Below are 22,135 nucleotides of genomic sequence, written 5' to 3'. Positions count from 1 at the left end.
CAGAGCTGGGGGATTTTTAGAAAGTACACACACATGTGATGCATACACACATGTACACACATACACATATATTTAGAACTTCAGATGTATGAACGTGGTGAAACACAATTGGAATGACACCAATAAATTGGGTCTCTTATCCTAAAAAGGGTTTATAAATCATTATACTTTAGAAACCTCTTGAAACCAGTTAGGTGGTCTCTAAATAGTATATCTGAAAGATGTCTGCATGTATCTTCTCAGATTTGGCTTAAATGCTGTGGACCCCAAATATATGGGTGATAATTAACTTTTTTAAAAAAAAAGAAATTAAAAACCAACAGTAAGAAATTTCTTATGAGAAATATTTGAATATCCAGTGGCTAAGTGAATATTGTAATATATATCAGCGTGTAATTCTGTATATACACAGTGCATTAAAGAAACTAACATTGATGAGTTCAACCAAAAAAGATCAGGTTTGAATAATATTTGCAGCATTTTATTAATACCAGATATGATTTTATTTAGAATTTTTTTTTGTTTGTTTCCTGAACCACCTGTGCAAAGAAAAATTGCCCTTAGCCTCTTTGCCTTTCTTGTCTTTGATCTCTTTGTTATGAGCTTGGAATAAAGAAAAAAATGATACATGAGGACCAATTTAAATAACACTTGGTATCTGTATTTTAAACTTATAAACCATGGTGTTAACTTTCAAATGTGACTGTTCAGCTGCCGTCCTTTATGCTAAGCATGTGTCTTGGGCTTTCTGAGCCTTGGGTCTGCATGCTCCTCAGTGTTTTCCCGGGAATTTCAGTGACGCTTTTTGTGCTACCTAATTGACACTGTCAACCATTTAACTGTGTAGTGCGTGTGCTTTAACATTCCACTTTTGTTTATACCTGGGGGCTGCAAAGAGGAAAACACTCAAGCTTTTAAGAATTAAATCACCTAGAAATAATGATTACAGTTCGATTGTGAGAGGAGGGTGTGATGGCAGCAATTCATCTTTAATGCTCTAGTGGCAGTCATTAAATTTTGTGAATAGCAAGTATTTGGCACCACTTAAAAAAAAAAATTCTAAAATCGGTTTTATTCTGTTTTCCCCATTCTATTGTGAAATAGTAATTCCCATGTTAACAGTGCTGTTGGACACACTTCATTTCAGCATAAGCGTTTATGTTTGTGTAGATGTGTGTTGTGTTGCGTATGTTCATTGACTATGTGTTAGGAGCTTTGTGGTTTGGAGAGGACATGATTTTTCCAGTTGTCCCTGTGGTTTGAGGGCAGAAAACAAATGAGTGTACTGATTTGATCTTTCAAGTGACAATTTAATTCTGTTTTGTTCAAAAACAAAAATGAGTTGGAAGTCAGGTTCCTTTGCTCAGTCACACGTGGGTCAAGGCCACACAAGCCTTGCTAGGAGAGGTATTGCTGTAGCATATACCAGGGAGGGTCAGGCGTAGACACAAGAGATGTAGATCCCAGGTCAGAACCAGATATGTTAGTCAGTGGCCTTCTGAGTAAGTCCACCTCCCCCTTCCCCGCCCAGTGCCCACACCCCCTCAGTTGGCTTTTTTGGCTCAGTTTTCTTTGTAAAGTAAGAATTTCTTAGGATTTTTATATGCTGTAATTTCAGTATTCTCCCAGAGATATTGGTTAACTAAAACTTCTGTTCAGCCCATATTGATGGCTATTTTTGTTTCAAGGTGTGCACCATGACACAAGGGGATGGTCAGCAGGAGACGCTCTGAAAAGGGAATCTGAACTTCAGGATAAAATGTCTCCTTAGAGTCCTTCTTAGTCTATTCCTCTTCTAGAAAAAAAGGAAGCCTCTGTTGCTTGTAAAATGTTTTATGCTTTTCAAGGTTATTTCATATCGATCTCATGTCTGAACCTTAAATTCCTGAGGGTTGGGAGAGGAGATTTTGGATGCTCATTTCTCAAATGAGGAGACTGAGAGAAGGGGAGCTTTAGCGCATGCTAGAGATCATAGAGCCAGTTCTCAATGGAACAGGGACTGAGGCCTCCTGGTATCCCTGTCCTTTATAATATGCATGCAGCTTCGAAGTAGGTAACATCCATAACATATTTGGGATGTGTTTACCTGTGTTCATTGTTATGAAGACTAATCATTCTCTTCTCATTGAAAAGAAAAACCACCCCATCTCCACCTCCTCCTCTCTTTCTCTCCCCTTGTCCTTGTCTGTCTCTGTCTGTCTCTGTCACACACACACAAGCTCATCATGGAGCCTGGGTCTGTTCGTTTGAGGACAGTTGCCCAAGTCTGGAATATAGTCATTCCAGGTGGCTTTGGAATTGTCAGTGAAAGCGTGAATCATGTTTGTTGTATTTTAATATTAAGCAGGTTTTGGTTTTAGGTTTCAAAAATTGGTGATCTGTGCTTGTTATAAATAATGACTTAATAAGCAGATGTTTACTAATCAGAACCCTCTGATCCTTTTTCATTAAACTCTTGATTTCTCTGGGGTTTACCAACCTTAAGAGGAATGGCATACTCTTTTAAAATTCTGCATTTGTATGCAACAGCTGTGTTCTAACAGAAATACTTTTAGACCCCTTCATGTATATCATGGAAATACATATCATCATTTGTTAGGCTCCTTAGGTCTTACTGGCCAATTTGAAGTTCTTGGAGAAATCTTTAGCAATAGATTTTCTTTAGGTATTTACCACTAAGTGAATTGTCACTAAAGATGATGGGAGCAAATGGTTCTTGGTGCTCCATTCAGGTGGTTCTGATGCTTTTCTTTGGGATAAATTGATTGCTGGGTGATTTCTGTGTGACAGGAGTATATCAGGCGACAGCTAGAAGAGGAGCAGCGGCACTTGGAAGTCCTCCAGCAGCAGCTGCTCCAGGAGCAGGCCATGTTACTGGTAAAGCCCCGCCTCTGTTTCATTCTGTAGCATCAGGGCTCCTTCATCCTTCCCCTAAGTCGAGCAAGCTGTGGTGGTCACCAGACCATTTTGGTTTTGCTGTGGGCAGCCAGGCTGAAATAGAGATGCCCATTTTATGGTCCTATTGGTGGCACATTGCAACATGGTCTTTGTTTATTTATTTCTCTTTAATAAATTAATTGTTCTTGTTTGGTAGATCAACAAAGTTTTAAACAGAACTTGGCACTCAGTGAACACACTAGAATGCTGAGGGCAGTAGGTTGAAAGTACATGCCACAGAATTTTTACCTAGTATCTATACCACTAAAACTCACATTTAATTGAATTATCTCTTACTCTGTCCAATGATAATTATGGTTAGCAACAGCTGTGAGATTTTTCCACAGGTAATGTGCTATTTAAAATCCCAGCTATTTTGCTTTCTTACAAAACACTGAGGGAAAATGTATGGTCACTTTTTTGAAAAGCCAAACAAATCCAGAGAAGAGGCGAGCTCTCCAGTGTCCCATAGATTTAGTGTTATCCTCTCCCTCTCCAAGGAGTGCCGATGGCGGGAGATGGAGGAGCACCGGCAGGCAGAGAGGCTCCAGAGGCAGTTGCAACAAGAACAAGCATATCTCCTGTCTCTACAGCATGACCATAGGAGGCCGCACCCGCAGCACTCGCAGCAGCCGCCACCACCGCAGCAGGAAAGGAGCAAGCCAAGCTTCCACGCTCCCGAGCCCAAAGTCCACTACGAGCCTGCCGACCGAGCGCGAGAGGTATCCTCTTTCCTTTGTCACTTAGACATTGCTCTGGAAAGCAGTACAATGACTCTTCAGAACTGTGTCATATGAATTCTAGAACGGGCAGTAGAGGTTAGCTGATTATCTAGTTTCTTCGTTTTCTAACTAGGACATTGAGTTTCAGAGGAGTGGAGGGCCTTGCCCAAGGTTTCATATCCAGTCAGTGCTTTTTCCATAAAGGACCAGAGTGCCTCAGTTAACATATCCCAGAAGAACTTGAAACTGAACTAAACAAAAAGAAGATTACATGACACAGTCATTCTTAAAAATGTGGATGAAAGAGTGGTCTGATGAACTATTCTCCCCAGCTAAATAGTGCCTGTGGCTTAACTTTCTGACTTTGCAGATGTCAAGATGCACTGCTAGATTGGTGTGTTAGGGCTAGCCAGAGCCTCAGAGTAGGCTGCAGCAGGGACTGCTTGGGGGTGCGAGATGGGCGACATGTGTGGCTCCAGAGGTATTGAATCCTGGCCCACCGGTGGCGGCAGCCTTCTATTGTGTCTGCCTTCATAGGCAGTAGCTTCTAGAAACAAGTGTTCTGTTTGTTCTGGAGTGCTCTTATTTTTGGAGGAGTGAAAAGCATTCTGGATTTCTGATGATAGTTTTTTCGTCTGTTAGTTTAGTTGCTTATGACAGATTACATTTTTCTACTTTATCATCATATACAGTCTTAGAATTCTGAGCAAGGAGGAGAGCTTAGAGACTGCCCTGCTAATTTTTATCTTCACAAATATTTTCTTTTTCCTGAATCTAATCCTAGCACTGCTTTATCTACCTTCTTTTTTCCAGCTGCCCCTCTCTTTTCTTGTGGCAGAAGAAAACAGAAAACTTATCTTTAGACTTCTTCCACTTTTAGACTTTCTTTGATATTTCTGCTTTTCCCCTACTAACACTGAGTTATGTCTTCTAATTCTCTGATGCAGGTGGAAGATAGATTTAGGAAAACTAACCACAGCTCCCCTGAAGCGCAGTCTAAGCAGACAGGCAGAGTATTGGAGCCACCAGTGCCTTCCCGATCAGAGTCTTTTTCCAATGGCAACTCCGAGTCTGTGCATCCCGCCCTGCAGAGACCAGCGGAGCCACAGGTAGCAACAGCCAGCTTTGCTGTGGTTGAGGAGACTCATGCAACGGCTCGCTGAGCCACAGGCCTACTGTCATATCACAGTTTAGTTTGTCAGCACATTGAAAAAGAGGAGAGATGAGCAGGAGTGACTTTAGACTAAAAGAAGGCATACACTCAGTTGATAGGGAAATATTTTTTTCTTTTTTCTTTTTTTTGAGACTTTTGTGTACTCATTAAGAGTATCTAGAGTGAGTGATTTCTTCTAACTTTTTGCCTGCCCTAACTCAGCTCTTAAGCGCCTCCTTTTTCTAATACAAAGTTCTTTTAGTTTAGTTTTTAGAGAACTGGGATTACAAATACGTAGAGGGAGAGCCAAAAATTTTCTCTGAAGTATTTTAAAAGTAAGTGCTCTACTGCGTGATCCCTGGCTCTTGGCCAGTCCTATGAATGGGCCTTAGATGTTGCCCCTGAAATTCCATGCAAAATGTCTTTATTTGTTTAAATGTGTATTTTTTGTGGGAGTGGGGGGGATGACCTTTTATCAGATTCTCACAAGGTTCAAGATCCAAAAAAGTTGAGATCTAGCGGATTAGGTGTGAATTTCTCTGATACAGGCCATGGAAAAGGCTGTGACCTCTCCTTGGGTCTGCTGCAGCATTCTAGCCTTGGCTAGGTGAGGGGAACTGTTGGGCTGATGCTGTGTGGCCGGAGCAGAACCCACAGTGCTGTCCATAGAGGAGCGCAGGCAATGAAGATTACGGCTCAAGATCTTAGAGATCCTTAAAATGCCGGTTCCTACTCTCTTGCTGAAAATTACTGACTTCTAGACATTTTCCCACTTGCCACTCTGTAATCCAGAATATTAGGAACAAGTTCTTATGCTTGAGTTTATTTTTCACTGGTGTTTGCATGTGTGGGAGACAGGTTTATGTTCTTGTGGCAGGAAACTGTGGGATCTGCAGGATGGAGGAGTTTAAAAAAAAAAAAAAAAAAAAAAAGCTGGGGCACAGTGGCACACACCTGAAATCCCAGCACTTTGGGAGGCCAGGGCAGGTGGATCACCTGAGGTCAGGAGTTTGAGACCAGCTTGGCCAACATGGCGAAACCCTGTCTTTACTAAAAATACAAAAATCAGCCGGGCGAGGTGGCGGGCACCTGTAATCCCAGCTACTCAGGAGGCTGAGGCAGGAGAATGGCTTGAACCCAGAAGGTGGAGGTTGCAGCTTGCATTGAGCTGAGATAGTGCCACTGCATGCCAGCCTGGGTGACAGAGTGAGACTCCATCTTAAAAAAGAAAGAAAGAATAGCTAGGACTGAGGCCAGGGGTATGTGAGGGTGAGTGAGTATTTCCATGGGACCAGCAGTTTCTTGAGTCCCAGGAGAGCTAACAGATGGGCAGCTCCAGAGAGGAGGGGATAGAAAGGAAAGAGGAAAGCAGGAGAGGGTAAATGGACACAATTAAAAAGGGAAGAGAAGAGAGACTACTAGAATAGGTCTGAGGACTCGTGTTCTTTAACAAGTTTACACTGCTTGAAGATCAGCGGATAAAAGTTTTCACACTGCAAATTAAACATGCCGTAAATGGAGAATCTTTATTTGGCCACTAATAGTTTAGAAAATAGGAGTTTCTGAATTATCTATACTGATTTTTGCATTTGTTATGAAATTGTGTAGTACCTAGAAAGAGTCTCCCATTTCCTTCTCCTGTTCATTCTTCGGGGGAAACTTTTCTCGTGTAGGACTCTATTTTAAAGCTCATTTTTGATTATAATTTCAGGTAATACTTTGAATTACATGTTTTACCTCTGAAAATCTTAAACATTTTAGAAGTCTGGGATTATACCAATATCTGGTATTATATAAATCTCTCGCCTGTATATTGTAGAAATCATACACCAGAACTAATTTCACGTCTTGTATTTGGAAAGGTTGAACAAATTGATTTCGTATTTTCAGTTTTTGTCAAGTACATTGATGTAATGGATATATAGCCATCATTTTTTCAATTGCCATATTGAACAATTATTTTGGAACAGTAAAACATAATTTAATGAAAATATTTTATGGATTTTTTCAGAGATCATTTTCCCAATTTAGAAGCAACCAGATAAACTCAGTTGACAAGTAATTGTCATATTTTTGTAATTTCCCAAGTGGAAGGAATACTCCAACAGTAGTCAATTCAGGGAATCCATGGTACTAAATATTTTTAAAGAAATCACAATTCTTTATTTTCATAACTAATATGACAGTATATGGAGATATCTAGGTTATGGGTGTTTGTAGACTTGGGAAAAATAAGAAAAATTGGTGGTATAGTTGAAAAATTAGCTGTTCTTGAGATACAGTCTGTCAAAACATGAGGGGTTTGTCTTTGCTCATTGAACGTGCCATTTTGTTACTCAGTCTGGTGTTAAATCTGACACTGCAGGTAATGTTAGGATGGCTAGGTAGGTTTGCACATTTGGCAGTGCCCTTTATCTTACGATTTTTCTGCCTGTCTCTGCCCTTTCAGTCTCTGCTTTGACATGGATGTGCATGCAACCCATCGTACCCGCTTTGGGCTCTGAAAGCCTCTTTGTTTAAAAAAAAAAAAAAAAAAAAGTCTTCACATTAACTGCTATCTGTAATGTTTGTCTGGATATTACAAAGAGTTTTCCTTGTAAATGTACATTTGTTCTTTTCTACATACTGTGTTCCCAGACCACTTCTTCACTTTGAAGTGTAACTGTTTCACTGCGTGGCTGACCTAACACTGTACCACCCCGGTGTGTATTCTGCCTCTGCCAGTTCCTGCTTTGGATTTGGTATTGACCAGAAAAGCCAGTTTTATGCAGAACGCATTGAATGTTTTGTGTTTTGTTTTCTTGTAAGGTACAGTGGTCCCACCTGGCATCTCTCAAGAACAATGTTTCCCCTGTCTCGCGATCCCATTCCTTCAGTGACCCTTCTCCTCCCAAATTTGCACACCACCATCTTCGTTCTCAGGACCCATGTCCACCTTCCCGCAGTGAGGTGCTCAGTCAGAGCTCTGACTCTAAGTCAGAGACGCCCGACCCTACCCAAAAGGCTTGGTCTAGATCAGACAGTGACGAGGTGCCTCCAAGGGTAAGGAGCAGAAAGACAGATGTGTGCTGCTTTTTTCCTTTTTTTTTTTTTTTTTTTTTTTTTTTTTAAGATTATTTATTTTAATTATGGGGATGCAACTTTACCAAATTTAAAGGGGCATTGAAATTTCAAAGGGACTTTTTAATGGTGAGGATAAAGTTCCATAGTTAGATAGTTTTATTCAGCCAGTGGCCAGTTAGCGTTTTATTGTTGTTAACTCTAAATAAGGCAGCAAAATGATGTAAGAGTATGTCTACAAAGAATAGGCTTCTTAAACGAATTCATAATCTATTTTAGCAGTTTTTCTATATGTTTATGCAGAAGCTATGCAGTTTCGCAGTATTAATGTCAAAACTTTTAGAAAAGGTCTTATAAGAAAAATTTTATTTTCTTTTTAAATGTAGGGGATTTTGTTTTGTTTTTGTGTTTACATGTTAGTGAAATTAAACAAAAGAGCCAATGTCAATTTATTTTTCCTCATTTGGAATTTGCTTCCTCTGAATATTTTCTTGCTTCCTGCCAGTCTTTGCTTCCTGCCAATCCATTTATAGACCATTGTTTGGTTTCTTTGAGCTTATTTCCTGATTCTCACGTTATCTCAGCAAATGCTTTGTATGTCCCTGCTACCAAGCTTCAGTCCAGACATCATTTAAATGTTACAGGAGCATAGAAAGACTGTTTGTACTGGCTTCTTGGATGCCTGTGACTAAATTTTCTCTCCGATTGTATCAGTGTAGGACCAGGGAAGGAGTGGGGGTGGGGAGTGGAGGTGATAGGAAGGACTGCTTTTAAATATTAGGACTGCTTTAAAAATATATTTTGGTTGGGAAATATTTTTTTTTCCTTCTCACGTTTTCAATAATTTAATTGCTATATTTTCTACTTAAAGGTTCCTGTGAGAACAACATCTCGCTCCCCTGTTCTGTCCCGTCGAGATTCCCCACTGCAGGGCAGTGGGCAGCAGAATAGCCAGGCAGGACAGAGAAACTCCACCAGGTAAAAGACAAGCGAGCGCTGAGAACAGGCCTCCTGTGCAGTCTACCACAGCCTTACATTGTCTGTTTCATAAAAATGCTCTTAAACACAGAAGTTCTGGGGCAAGGAGATTATTAGGTATAAAAGGAAAAGCTGCCATAAAATCCATCAACGTGGATGGCATCAAGTTGATGTGTAGTAAAAAGTGGGTTTGAATCCGGATGTGCATTAATATAGCAACTCTGAAATTTAAACTACTTTTCTCTGTATGAGTAAATGGAGGGAGCACCAAGGAAGGGAGAGAAGTTCTAGGAGAACTGTGATCAGAGGGAGCTTTTCATCTAAGGGACGTTGTAAGGCCTGTGGCATAAAACAGAAATCACAAACAGGTTACTGAAGAAGTCACTTGTTGACTGACAGTCTGCAATAAGCAAGTGAATCAACCAAATAATATCCTTTTTAGGTTCTAGAGCTGCTCTGTCCAATACAATTAGCTACAGAAGTTTCCTTAAATTTAAATTAAAGTTTAAATTTAGTTAAAATGAAATACAGTGGGAACTTCATTCCGTAGTGCACTGGGTATATTCATGAGCTCTATAGCCACATGTAGCTAGTGGCTATGATATTATCCAGCTCAAATATAGAACATTTTCATCATAACAGAAAGCTTCATTGACCAGCACTATCATAGGGAAGAAAAGCTGATTATGTTGAATGTTTTATATCTTAATCATCACTGAACCTCCGAAGTTAGCCTTCTGCGCATGGAACCTTGGTCTGACTTGAAGTGTCAGATGGATGATGGCCCAAAAGCTGCACAGAATCCTCAGCACTGCTAGTGGCAGGGGGACTGTGGTGTTCTTCTGTGACCAAGTCTGTGTCATTAATCCTTACCTAGCACATGTGTGCTTTGGGTTCATCCATGGCAGGAAATCCATCCCAGTCCATGCTTTCTGTACCATTTCTAACAGCCCATACAAAGGACTATTCTTTGTAAGTGTCAGTTTTTGAGAACAGCAACAGGCAGGTGAGAGCAGCCGCCTAGAAACAGAATATAGTTTTGCGTATAATTATACAAATATGGAGTGTTTTCCTAATGTTAAGAACTGACATGTAGCTGTGACAGAAATGGTGCTACTTCTACACTAACAGTAGTATTATATCACACCTGATGATTTTAGATCTAATGGTAGGATACCATTTAGCATACAACCAAAAAATATATGAGATAAAAATCCATGAATAATGTCATTTTATCTTTTGGTGAATTTAATGTTGAATGCTGTTTATAGACTGTTTTTCTCCTCCCTACATTTTAAAGACATTGGATGGACACACGATGGTACAGCATCTAGAGATGATGCATTAGCTGTTCTTTTTTCTTCTTTTCTCACAGCAGTATTGAGCCCAGGCTTCTGTGGGAGAGAGTGGAGAAGCTGGTGCCCAGACCTGGCAGTGGCAGCTCCTCAGGGTCCAGCAACTCAGGATCCCAGCCCGGGTCTCACCCTGGGTCTCAGAGTGGCTCCGGGGAACGCTTCAGAGTGAGATGTAGGCTGCCTTTCCTTTGCCTTTTCCCTGCTAATGTTTTGGGCTGTGATCCATATATTGGAAGTTGGTCTTAATCTGTGGTTTGCGTGTAGCCACACATCACAAAACAATGTTTTAGCATAGGTTGCCAGTGACAATAATAGTCATCCTGATTTTAATCATAAAGGAGCTAAATTTTGAGAGCTTTATATATACCTAGCACTGTGAGTGCTTTACAATTTAGTGGGATTAACTAACTTTTCCAAAGTAATGGGCTAATGTGTGAGCTAGGATTTGAACCCATTTCTTTCGGTCTGGGCTGCAGAGCCTATACCGTCATCAGTATTGGTTATTTTAATGTACTCGTAATAGATGAGTGAATATTCCCTCTATTGTATTACTGACATACTGTGACAAGGTATACATTGTGAACACGTGTCAAAGTGAGTGTGATGATGGAGGGTTTAAGTAAAAGAGTCAGGAAGGCTGCTGGAGCCCTCCTTGGGCCCTCTCTGCTCTGTAGTTCATACCTGCGTGTGGAGAGCCTGCCATGAATGGGCAGACAGGAGTGGGCGGGGTGGGCAGGGCAGCTTCGTAATACACATCCATATGTTGATATGTGTCCATCCATCTTGTCCCTTTTAAACCCAATAGCGTCATCCAAGTCTGAAGGCTCTCCATCTCAACGCCTGGAAAACGCAGTGAAAAAACCTGAAGATAAAAAAGAAGTTTTCAGACCCCTCAAGCCTGCTGTAAGGATTGTGCAAAATCAGTTTTACTTATTTCAGACTTGAATGCGATCTTTCTATTAAAAATATGTGGTTGAGAGGCCTGCAGTCTCTTCTGCGAGGGCCCCTCACAGATTTGAGGAATTATAAGGAATGACCTAGACCCCAGACATATTTGTTCCCTTACATTGGTGTCATCTGCTTTCCCTGCATAAAGTCTCAAGTGGGTGAAACTCTGTGTTCTATTGTTCCAGCCATACACTTGGTGTACAGTCAGCCTTACAAAATAATGCAGAACAAAGTATAGTTTTTATTTAACGAAACTTCCTTCTAAGGAAACTGATGTTTTTAAAAAAATACAAAAGAAAAGGATTTTTATCTCTTTCTTGGCATTAACCTTTATTTATTCTGGTTTGTCATTTACAATACTGGCTTTTAGAGTAAGTTTTTAAAAATCACCTTCTTAAACTCACTGGTTGCCTACCTTCTGCTTTTTGGTTCCTGGGGTGATAGTTGTGACTGCTTCTCACCCTTCTCTTTTAATCCCTCTGATGTTACCTGACCACGTAATTGTGCACACTTCGCGGAATTTTAAGCCTGTCAGAGTTTTCATTTCCTGCTTGAACTGATTTCTGTACTTCTCCCTCTCCCCTTCTTTCTCCCGTGCTTCCTTGTACTGTGCATTCCTCATCAACGGTGGCTTCTCGGACTACATGAAACTGCGCTGTACCGAAGGGCGAAGTGGTAAGCGCCATCTCTGAAAAGTTCCGCCTCAGAGCAGCACTCCGACCGCCTGTCAGCTCAGCTTGTATTCAAGCTGCGGTCCTGCTCCTTCCTCAACTTGACTTCTTGTTCTTTTCTGGAATTTAAAAACCTTAAACTTTACTCCAGCTTTCTTAACATAACATTTACTGTATTTATTGTTATTAAATGTAGCTTTTTTGAGTAACTGTTTAAAAAGCTGCAGCTATCACCACGAAATACTAATAGCAAGACTCAGAGTCCAATCACTGTAATTTCAGAGGCTCAAGCTCAAAGAAAAGAAACATTCTCAACTGTGGAAAAAAAAAAAGAAAACCAAGTTGGAACTGCTAGAAATAAAAGACAAAAAGAATTACATAGACTGCCTTTTAAAAAAGTGGTTACTTTTAAATAAAATTCCCAAAAAAAGATGAATTTGGAGTTTTATATGAAAATGTGTGGTATAAATAGTAATCACTCTTGAAAATTATTATTTGGTGGATTGATTGAATCTTAAGAATACCTCAGTGTGGAAGAGTAAAGGGAAACGAAGCCTTTGGAACAAATTCCACTACTGGTTTCTTTTCTTTCGGATATTCCTATTCATAGGTGGTGTTACAGGGGGATGTGGTAAGGCTTGAAGGAGGGCGATAGGGACGCCCATAGCCTCCTGCCCCCACACTCAGGGTTGCCACTGTCTCTTCATGTGTCTCGGACTTCTCCATGAATGTGGCAGGTCGTGAACAGTCAGTGAAGTGAGATGTAAATGGCATCCTAGTGCTCACTTCACTCCTCTTTTCATTGTAATGTGGGTTTGAAGTTTTTTGTTTTTTTTGTTTTTCAGTATGAGGTAAAATTCTAGATCATCAAACATATATACACAGATCCTTGAGCTTTGGTGTGAAGACACATGCCTATATGACAAAGTCTTCTTCAAAGGGGGCAGTCCAGAAAGCAAGCCTCTAGTTAAATAGGCCTGACTTAAAGAGTTGTGGGAGGGAAGTTACGTTTCTACAACTTTTATTAATAAAATATTAAACCTAAAATGTTGATCATAGTAAAATGTTAATATTTATTAAAATTTCATAAATATCCTACAAATAGTAAATATAAACATTTATTAAATATTAAACCTTAGAGCGTTTAAGTTTTTAATAATAAAAGTTGAAGTAAAATAAAAATGTATCCCTCAAAACCTTTTATATCAGGCCTGTTTAACTAGAGCATTGCTACGTCTAAAGAAGACTTTGTCATATAGGGAGATGTCCTTACGACAAAGCCCAAGGGTCTGTGTATATACACTTGTTGATCTAGAATTTTACCTCATATTAAAAAACAACAATACTGTGAGCTTATCATAAGCAGATTCATTGTGTTTTTTTATTGGCATGGGATTTGAACTGTATTTGACATCTTTGACTTTTTTTTTGTGTCTTTTTTTTTTTTTTTTTTTTAAATCTCTCTCTTGACTTTCTTTGGTCTTTTCTGTCAAAAGCCGTAGGAGCTCACTTTCGTATGAAACTGGGTAACTACTCTACAAAAGTCTTACAAAACTGACATTGTGGCAATTTATGGTTAAAGAACTTCTCATCTTCTCCTGTCCCTGCCCCCGCGTTGCCTTACTTAACTCTCTCTTTTCTGTCCTTTGCTTTAGGATCTGACCGCACTGGCCAAAGAGCTTCGAGCGGTGGAAGATGTACGGCCACCTCACAAAGTGACGGACTACTCCTCATCCAGTGAGGAGTCGGGGACGACAGATGAGGAGGACGATGATGTGGAGCAGGAAGGGGCCGACGAGTCCACCTCGGGACCGGAGGACACCAGAGCAGCGTCAGTCCCCGGCCTCTTTTAGAGCTGATGAGAGTTTTCTCTCAGAGCCTGCTTTCCGCTGGGACCCAGTTGTGCCTAGACTATTGCGTGACCCCATGAGCACTTGCTACGTAGTTCTCATGGATTCAGCAGCAGGCCGCCTTGTGTTTCCCCTTCTCCTCGTTGGTGTGTGCATGTGTCAGTGCTTCCCCCAGCACCCCAGCGTCTACTTTATTTTTTCCTTTTGATTGGAGGATATATGATCCAGGGGAAATTTCAGTTTGATATAACTACTTTAATTAGCTGTGATTACTCATTCTAAGTTTTTGCTCAGAAACAAATGGCACTGGAAGGAAGTTCTTTGTTAAAGGGAGAAAGCTAAGCAGTTGCTTTTTTGGAGGAGGCTTTATACCGGTAGCCTCCTCTCATGTTTTGATTTTGAGAAGGCAAAAAGCATAAACAGGATCTCCTTGACTCCAGAGATTAAGGCCTTTCACTTCTGGATTTTGTCCCTATAGGTCATCTCTGAATTTGAGCAATGGTGAAACGGAATCTGTGAAAACCATGATTGTCCATGATGATGTAGAAAGTGAGCCGGCCATGACCCCATCCAAGGAGGGCACTCTAATCGTCCGCCAGGTACCCGTGTCTTCTCTGTCGTCAGAGGCTGAGCTTCTCCTGTGGTCATTAACCCACTTGCTCATTCACTCACTCATGCTGTTTCTCCATCATCATCTGTTTTCATGTTAACAAGTCCCAGAGGGTCAAGTGTCAAGTGTCGGGGGCTAGGGAGGCAGGTGTGTACTGCATGCCCGGAAGGTAGCGAGTAGTCTCCACCCCACATCGCTGCTCCTCTGCATGTCTGCGGCAGCCCTCATTCAAGCACCGCGCTGAGTCTCACAGTCTATGTCTGAGGGGGAGAGAAGCCACAGGGAGTCCTTAAACAGGCTCGCAGAGTGAGGAAGCAGGTCTGGAGTCTGGCAGAGTAACCACCTTGGCTCTGCAGAGCACGCTTGGCTCTGAGTGTCTGCAGTGCCACAGCAGGAGCGGGTGAGGCAGGCAGGACGAGCCTCATCACAGGCCCAGAGACTCGGAGAGCAGAAGGGTTCGGGAGGTTTCTCTTCTATGTTCCAAAATGTTAGTTTTCTCACTTGTTGAATAATTAAATGTGTGCCACCCAGATATGCTCAGTTTGGATCACTAAGCTTTTTAACTGTCTGTTCGTTTCTTAGCTTAGACTTAATTAAAGTGATGCGCTTCTCATTTAAATAGAACAGGGCACCTATTTAGTATTCTGGACTTTGCCCTAATTGTGTTTCATGCTATGGCAATGCATTCGGATGGAAAGTAGGAAGAACATGGAAAAGACCAGGATTCAGAGAATCCACAGGTACTTTCTGGAGCTTTAGAAAGAAAGATTTAAAAAGAAAAAAAAAAGGATACTGGTTTTGGTAACAGAAGCTAGCGCAACAGATAAACCAGATTAAACACTCACTGCTCGAGTCGTGCAGCCACCAGATGAGGTACTTTGAATTCTGTTGGCTCAAGTTAGGCATTTGGTGAGGAAGTGTGAGCAGTTCAGGCTAATTTCTTTGGTTTTTCCTTGGTAATTTAGCAGAATTTATAAGTCACACAGCACCTTAAACAAAGCAGTTATCAATAGGGCCATAGGCAATTTTAGCTGCGCTTGAGCGAGACAAGTGTGCCTGTTTTTTCTACAGAGTACAGTTGACCAAAAGCGTGCCAGCCATCATGAGAGCAATGGCTTTGCCGGTCGCATTCACCTCTTGCCAGATCTCTTACAGCAAAGCCATTCCTCCTCCACTTCCTCCACCTCCTCCTCCCCATCCTCCAGCCAGCCGACACCCACCATGTCCCCACAGACACCCCAGGACAAGCTCACTGCTAATGAGGTATGTCTCGCACCACAGCTGGCTGCTTTCCTGGGGTTAGACCAGCACTGCCTAGGAGTTAGTTTGCAAAGGAGACCTTTCCAACACCCTCACCCCTTCCCTTCCCACCCTGCTTTCTCTGTCACCTACCCTTCTCCCCAACCCCAAGTAACATGTTTCAGATCTGCATATAAACCCCTTAACCCTAGATCAGCTCCCCAAAACTTGCCAGTTCACTGTTTACTGTTCTCTAGATAAGTATAGTTGCATGGCTTTCTTTATCTAGTTTTTTTTTTTTTTTTTTTTTTAAGTCTAAATAAAATGCTGTATCCTCAGATCCATATTATGTATTTGGCATGAAATTCTTACAGTCATTTGTGGAATCTGCCTTTTTCATTCTTTTTATCCAATAAATAAAATATAGGAAGATTCGGTTCAGCAGGCTTGGCCTTACCTGGACAAACTTGTTATCCTGTACAGGAGTCTCTTTCAAACAGAGCTGGTGTTTTTTGTTTTTTTTTTTCCTTGCTTTGGGGGTGGCTGTTGGTTGATTACTCTTACTTGTTTTCACCAACTCTGTTAAGGATTTCGTTCTTTGAAATTTATAATCACTCAGTGGTTTAGAAGCCGAATTATTTTTGGGAAACCTAGGAAAAATTAGGATGTTAAGCAAGAAGGGCAAAGGTTTGAGCTTGTTTTTAATTTAAAATTTTGTGTGGGAAATCTGTGTGCGCCTTTGAAGGCTTGGTTGTGGTGCTCAGTCTGGGTGTTAGCTCAGTCTGGGTGATTCTTTGCTCTTTGAACAGGGTTATACTCCAGGTGTAGTGACGTAGCCCACTCGAGCACCCGTACTGAACTAAACAAGTGATTTGATTCCACAGAAGATGTGGTTTCAGTGCCTTTATCTACCAGTTGAGGGAGGTTAGAAAGAATCAGAAAAATCCTCTCCTCCTGAGGAGCAGGGGCAAGTCAGCTGCTTCCTAGACAGGCTTGGCATCGACTGGACTGGCCACTGACTCATGGGACAGGGAGGGAAGCTGCCAGGGGACAGACGTTCAGGTGGGAAGCTTCGGGGAGGGCATGGGCTCTAGGACATGGCGACTCTCGGTGCCCATGGAGGGGTCCAATGGTACAGGACAAAAGCACTTGATCAGACATGTTCCTTTTTTCTCCTGAGATCTATTTCCCACCTACACTCACATTCCTCCTTATATTTATATTTTAAACTTTGCTCCATTTCGCTCTAATGTGCAGTATTTTACTATAACCCTTAACTCACTAAACCGGCAAATTTATTTTTCTGTTTGTTTTGTTTTTAATTGTCATTACATTTCCACTTAACAATTTGTTTCACTTTCTTTGTGTTTTTTTGTCTTAAGTTACATTATTAACCAAAACACTAGTGCTCCTAAAAGATCAAAAGGATGTGCCTTCTTTTGTCATTTGCGCTTTCACTAATGAGTCCCCATTTGGTATGGGTTTAATGGTGATGCACCTAAAACAACAGTAGCCAGAGCTTCTGTAGCTTTCTGGCAAGAGGCTCAATTTAAAATAACTAGAATTATTAATAATTGCCAATATTCCAGCATAGGTTATTTGGACTCTTTTGGGTAGGAGAATAAATTCAGAAATGGGTGAATTGAGATAGACATTTCAGACCTCCTTTAGGAGTTTCATTGTAAGTATTTACTTAATTTGTTTTAAAGCTAGGCACACGAAATATAGATTTCATTGGTAGCTTGCAGCACCGCTTTGTAAATGAGCAATGTCTCTGGTAGAGATATGGCTCCTGCAGTGGTTCCAAGTAAAGCAGCCTGCCCTGAGGGTTGCTATGCCATGTGGAAGCTCCCTGCAGAGCTTTTTTTGGGGTAATGATGCAAGAGAAATAGAGCAAAGTATTGGGAAATAGTTAGTGCAACACAGAAGTGAATTGAAATGTGTATTTTTAATGTTCATTTTTAAAATGCCAGTTGTATTAATAACATTGAAATTTACATTGCAGACTCAGTCCGCTAGTAGCACACTCCAGAAACACAAATCTTCCTCCTCCTTTACACCTTTTATAGACCCCAGATTACTACAGATTTCTCCATCTAGTGGAACAACAGTGACTTCTGTGGGTAAGTACAGTAGCAACAAGAAAGCAGCTGACAAATGGGACTTTATCTTTGAGTTGCTCTTTTGGGTGGCTTAGGTGTAGCTGGTTGTTCACAGGCACAGACCTCAGGTACAGAAACTTCCCATCCCAGTTGGATTGCCTTATTTGCAATGCTCTGCAGAGTCCATTTCCTTTTTCCATATATATTGCTTACAGATATCTTCTCTTTGACAAAGTGTTGGTTATACCACATGAATATTTACTTGAAGTGTATTGGGGGAGGGAGGCAGGCATGGTGTGTGTGTGTACAGAAAATAATTTCAAATGTATTGTGTTTCAGTGGGATTTTCCTGTGATGGGATGAGACCAGAAGCCATAAGGCAAGATCCTACCCGGAAAGGCTCAGTGGTCAATGTGAATCCTACCAACACTAGGCCACAGAGTGATACCCCAGAGATTCGTAAATACAAGAAGAGGTTTAACTCTGAAATTCTGTGTGCTGCCTTGTGGGGTAGGTGTCTAGCCACTACTCTAACACTTTCTTTTTTATTCTGAGCAGTGGCTGGTCTTTTAGAGAAGTACTGCTTTGAATAGTTTGTGGATAGACAGGATGGAAGACTTCTGTGATGCCCATCTCCTGTCATATGCAGAGTGGTATATTAGCAGACTGGTGTGGCACATGTATATGCTTGACTCATTTTAACTGTCAAATACTGGAATGATTAATCTCCATTTTATTTTTATTGAACAAATTTTTAGTAGTAGTTTTGTTACATGGATATATTGTATAGTGGTGAAGTCTGGGTTTTTAGTGTAACCATCAACCCAAATAGTGCACATTATACTCAGTAGTGTACATTGTACCCCTGAACCCTGAGGTTGACTGTTTTCACTATAAAATTCAATCATATCTAGCAGTGGAAATGTTGGAGAAGTATATTTATAAAAACTTACTGCAACATGCAACCCAGTGTTTTTCATTTTTCATGCTCGTAATTTCCAAGGACCTCACAGTGACTATATTCTTTTGACTATTAGCATTCAGTACTTTATAAAATTATACAACTGTACAATTATACAATTTGGAAATATATCATGGAGAAGTAGAAGATAGAGTGTAAGTGCCACAATACCTTCAGCTTTTGTGTTTTGAAGAGTCTTCAGCTTATCTTGTTACTCCCTCATTCCTTCTCACTGTAAAATCTTGAGGTTGATGTTTATATGTTCATTTTTAGAAATGCAAATAATATTTTGTCACAAGGCTCATATTTTGTGTAGTTATTACCAGATTCTTGACATAGGAGTGTAAAAAAATCTACTTGATACTGAAGATTGACCAGGAAAATAACAAAATATTGTGTAAAATAGAACCTTTGAAATGGTATCTGTCTGGCAGCAGTTCTATCAATAAGTATGTGTCTTTTCTGCCAATAATTTCTGAGCTGTTTTAGATCAATTTGCCTAGATATATGCAGGGAAAACACTAAGCATAATATTCAAATAAGTTCCACCTTGACAAGGATATAGTCAGGGCAGAATGGCCAACCTCAAAAATAAAATTATATGAAAATGAATCACATATTACATATTTAAATATTTTTCTTTAAGTTGTACAGCATTTTTTTTTTTAATCTCTAAGCATTAAATCAGTATCCCCACAAGCATTGCTTGGGTGGATACTCTCCTCCAGATGTTGGGATAATCCCAACTCGGTCAACTCGATAGGGATCAGGCACGAACTGAGAGACAGCTCTAGGAGCGTTGTTCTGTCAGTGCCGTCACAATTATTTATTTCAAATTATCTGGAAATGGGGTGTGGGCATACGTGTGTGTGCCATGATATTCTTCCCCCTCACTCCCTCTACACAAATACTTTATTCCTTGTCTTGATGAGTTGATGACTGAGGAAATCAGCACATACATATATGTATCCAATTCCCTAGGAATGTAAGGTCGTCTGTGCTACATGTTACAAAGGTGATTCTGACAGTGAAGGTTCTAGATCAAGGAACAAGAGCATTTGGGGAAATACATGAATGATCAAGAGGGAGAAGTGCTTTGGCCAAGTGGTAATCAGTCTTAGATGCCAGCCCAAGGCCTTTGGGACAATTTCTACATGGAATGTGCAGTTTTTGAAGGTAGTCATAACTTGAGTATTTTAGCAAGATTAGGATTGATTGGATGTACATCATGAGAAAGTAGAGAGAAGCTCCTTTAATAACCTTAATTAAGGTCTCTATCCATCACTTATAAGGCTGCCAAAGCCTGAACAATTGTGAGAGCAGAGGAAAGGGAAAGTAGGCACAGAGAAGAGGTTTTCTCTGGCTCTAGTGGCCAGTTTTAGCTAGTTTTGCAGAGCAGCTTGGGAGCTGTTGATAGAAATGGCAAAAGTTATGAGGCTAGTTTCAGTAGAGATCTGCAGTGGGTGGAAAGCAGGAGGCAAAGTAGCAGCGTGGAATTAGGAGTCACTGGTTTTGAGGCACGCTCACACACAGGTGTGTGTGTGTCACCAAATGGACACCAGTGGAAATGTCTCCACTGAAGAAGCAGAGGGCAGGTGTGGAAACAAGGAAGGAGATGTCACATCACAGCAGAAGAGTGTGGAGACTGTGACAGTACAAGGTTAGAGAAATAGGGTGAGTCACATGGGGAGGTCACAATATTTTGATAGTCCTAAGAAATGGAGGGACAAGAGAACTGAGTGCAGTTGTTTCTTGATGATGGTGGAAAGTAATCTTTAAGAAAAGCTTAAACGTGAGTGATGGAAGCCACATCATAAGCTGTTAAGGATTTGAGGGCTGTATGTGGCCCATTCCAGAGATTTGCCAATGAAAGATAAGGAAGCACAAAGAGATCATGGTATCAGGTGAAGGTTTGTTCAAATGTGTGATGTGGCTAATTAGACATAGAATCTGTAAAGACAGGAAATAATCAGCATATAACATTCTCGAGGAACTGAGGAAGAATTAGAAACTAATGGATTATTAAGGAAATTGATGGGATAAGGGTTTCTTTTTCTTTCCCTTATCCTTTCTTATGTTTAAATATGTCAGCATCATTGCTACATGGTGATGTGTTACAGGATTGGTTACTTTAACTATTTGACCTCTGACTATTTTAAGGATTTCTTCTTCTGGGTGAATTAAGGAAGCTGCACTTTTTTCCAAATAGATGATGTTATCCTTTCTGTGCAACCTGGGGATTTGCCAAGCATAGCATAAAATTGAGGCCTTTCTGTGTCCCTGAAACAGGAGTGAATTTGCTAGTGGGTACAGAGAGTGGCCTGATGCTGCTGGACAGAAGTGGCCAAGGGAAGGTCTATCCTCTGATCAACCGAAGACGATTTCAACAAATGGACGTACTTGAGGGCTTGAATGTCTTGGTGACAATATCTGGTGAGTATTTGTTTTGTAAAGCAGAATATGTGACACCATCTTAACACTATTGTTAACAATCTTGTAGCTTTACAAGGTTGTTTTACAATGTCGTAGCTTTGCACACTAAACAATCTTAACAGTATTGTAGCTTTACATACTAAACTTCAGTTAGTTCATTCTCTGATGTACTGGTTAAATAAGATACAGCCGCATCGAGGCTTGACAATCATATGAGCTGAAGATATATTCAGATGCAACACACACACGCACATTTGATCTGTGGCTCCTCCAAAAGCAGTCTGGAGAAGCATACGAATGTGTGCTTTCTCACTGGCATCTCTCACTGCTCTCTCTGCCCAATTGCTTGTTAGATTTCATTTGCCTTATCCAATATGTAGGTCTCTGGCCACTCCTTTCCACCAGACTTTTTTTTTGTTTTTTTGTTTTTTTTGAGACATAGTCTCGCTCTGTTGCCCGGCTGGAGTGCAGTGGCATGATCTCGGCTCACTGCAACCTCCACCTCCTTGGGTTCAAGCATTTCTCCTGCCTCAGCCTCCTGAGTAGCTGGGACTACAGGCGAGCGCCACCACGCCCGGCTAATTTTTGTACATGCAAAAGGAAGTATTCTTTGCCATTATTGTAAAAGTATAGTATTATGGTTTTTATTATGTGAATTAAGACAATTATGTCTCTTTTTTATTTTTATTTTTATTTTTATTTATTTATTTTGAGACGGAGTCTCGCTCTGTCCCCCAGGCTGGAGTGCAGTGGCGCGATCTCCACTCACAGCAAGCTCCGCCTCCCGGGTTCACGCCATTCTCCTGCCTCAGCCTCCCAAGTAGCTGGGACTACAGGCGCCGCCACCACGCCCAGCTAATTTTTTGTATTTTTAGTAGACACTGGGTTTCACCATGTTAGCCAGGATGGTCTCGATCTTCTGACCTCATGATCTGCCCACCTTGGCCTCCCGAAGTGCTGGGATTACAGGCGCGAGCCATCGCGCCAGGCCAATTACGTCTCTTTTTAAGAAGAGCATTTTTCTTAGTGTAAATTGTATAATATAAACTACTACAGGAAAGCAACTAGGAGAAATAAAAAGTAAAATCATCCAGAGATCATATCTTTTAACTTTTG

The 22,135-nt window shown here is 40.9% G+C and overlaps 1 protein-coding gene across 18 annotated transcripts in view; it reads left to right on the top strand.

Moving 5' to 3' along the window:
• Positions 1–22,135, top strand: part of MAP4K4 (mitogen-activated protein kinase kinase kinase kinase 4) — a 193,928-nt gene that overhangs the window by 155,261 nt on the left and 16,532 nt on the right. For 2 of the 18 annotated variants that reach the window (XM_025405810.1, XM_025405809.1), the window contains exons 14-24: positions 2,791–2,877; positions 3,438–3,659; positions 7,621–7,854; positions 8,744–8,850; positions 10,226–10,377; positions 11,011–11,108; positions 13,480–13,655; positions 14,153–14,273; positions 17,529–17,646; positions 17,965–18,135; positions 20,876–21,019. In XM_025405810.1, coding sequence (XP_025261595.1) covers positions 2,791–2,877; positions 3,438–3,659; positions 7,621–7,854; positions 8,744–8,850; positions 10,226–10,377; positions 11,011–11,108; positions 13,480–13,655; positions 14,153–14,273; positions 17,529–17,646; positions 17,965–18,135; positions 20,876–21,019 — 1,630 coding nt within the window. Of the gene's footprint in view, positions 1–2,790; positions 2,878–3,437; positions 3,660–4,606; positions 4,769–7,620; positions 7,855–8,743; positions 8,851–10,225; positions 10,378–11,010; positions 11,118–11,819; positions 11,829–13,479; positions 13,656–14,152; positions 14,274–15,355; positions 15,548–17,528; positions 17,647–17,964; positions 18,136–20,875; positions 21,020–22,135 lie in introns of all 18 variants that reach the window. The other 16 variants (XM_025405805.1, XM_025405814.1, XM_025405807.1 and 13 more) reach the window with 16 other exon arrangements.

The sequence above is a fragment of the Theropithecus gelada genome, chromosome 13, assembly GCF_003255815.1.
Source record: "Theropithecus gelada isolate Dixy chromosome 13, Tgel_1.0, whole genome shotgun sequence".
NCBI classification, from domain to species: domain Eukaryota; kingdom Metazoa; phylum Chordata; class Mammalia; order Primates; family Cercopithecidae; genus Theropithecus; species Theropithecus gelada.
This window is presented reverse-complemented; position numbering and strand designations above follow the sequence as displayed.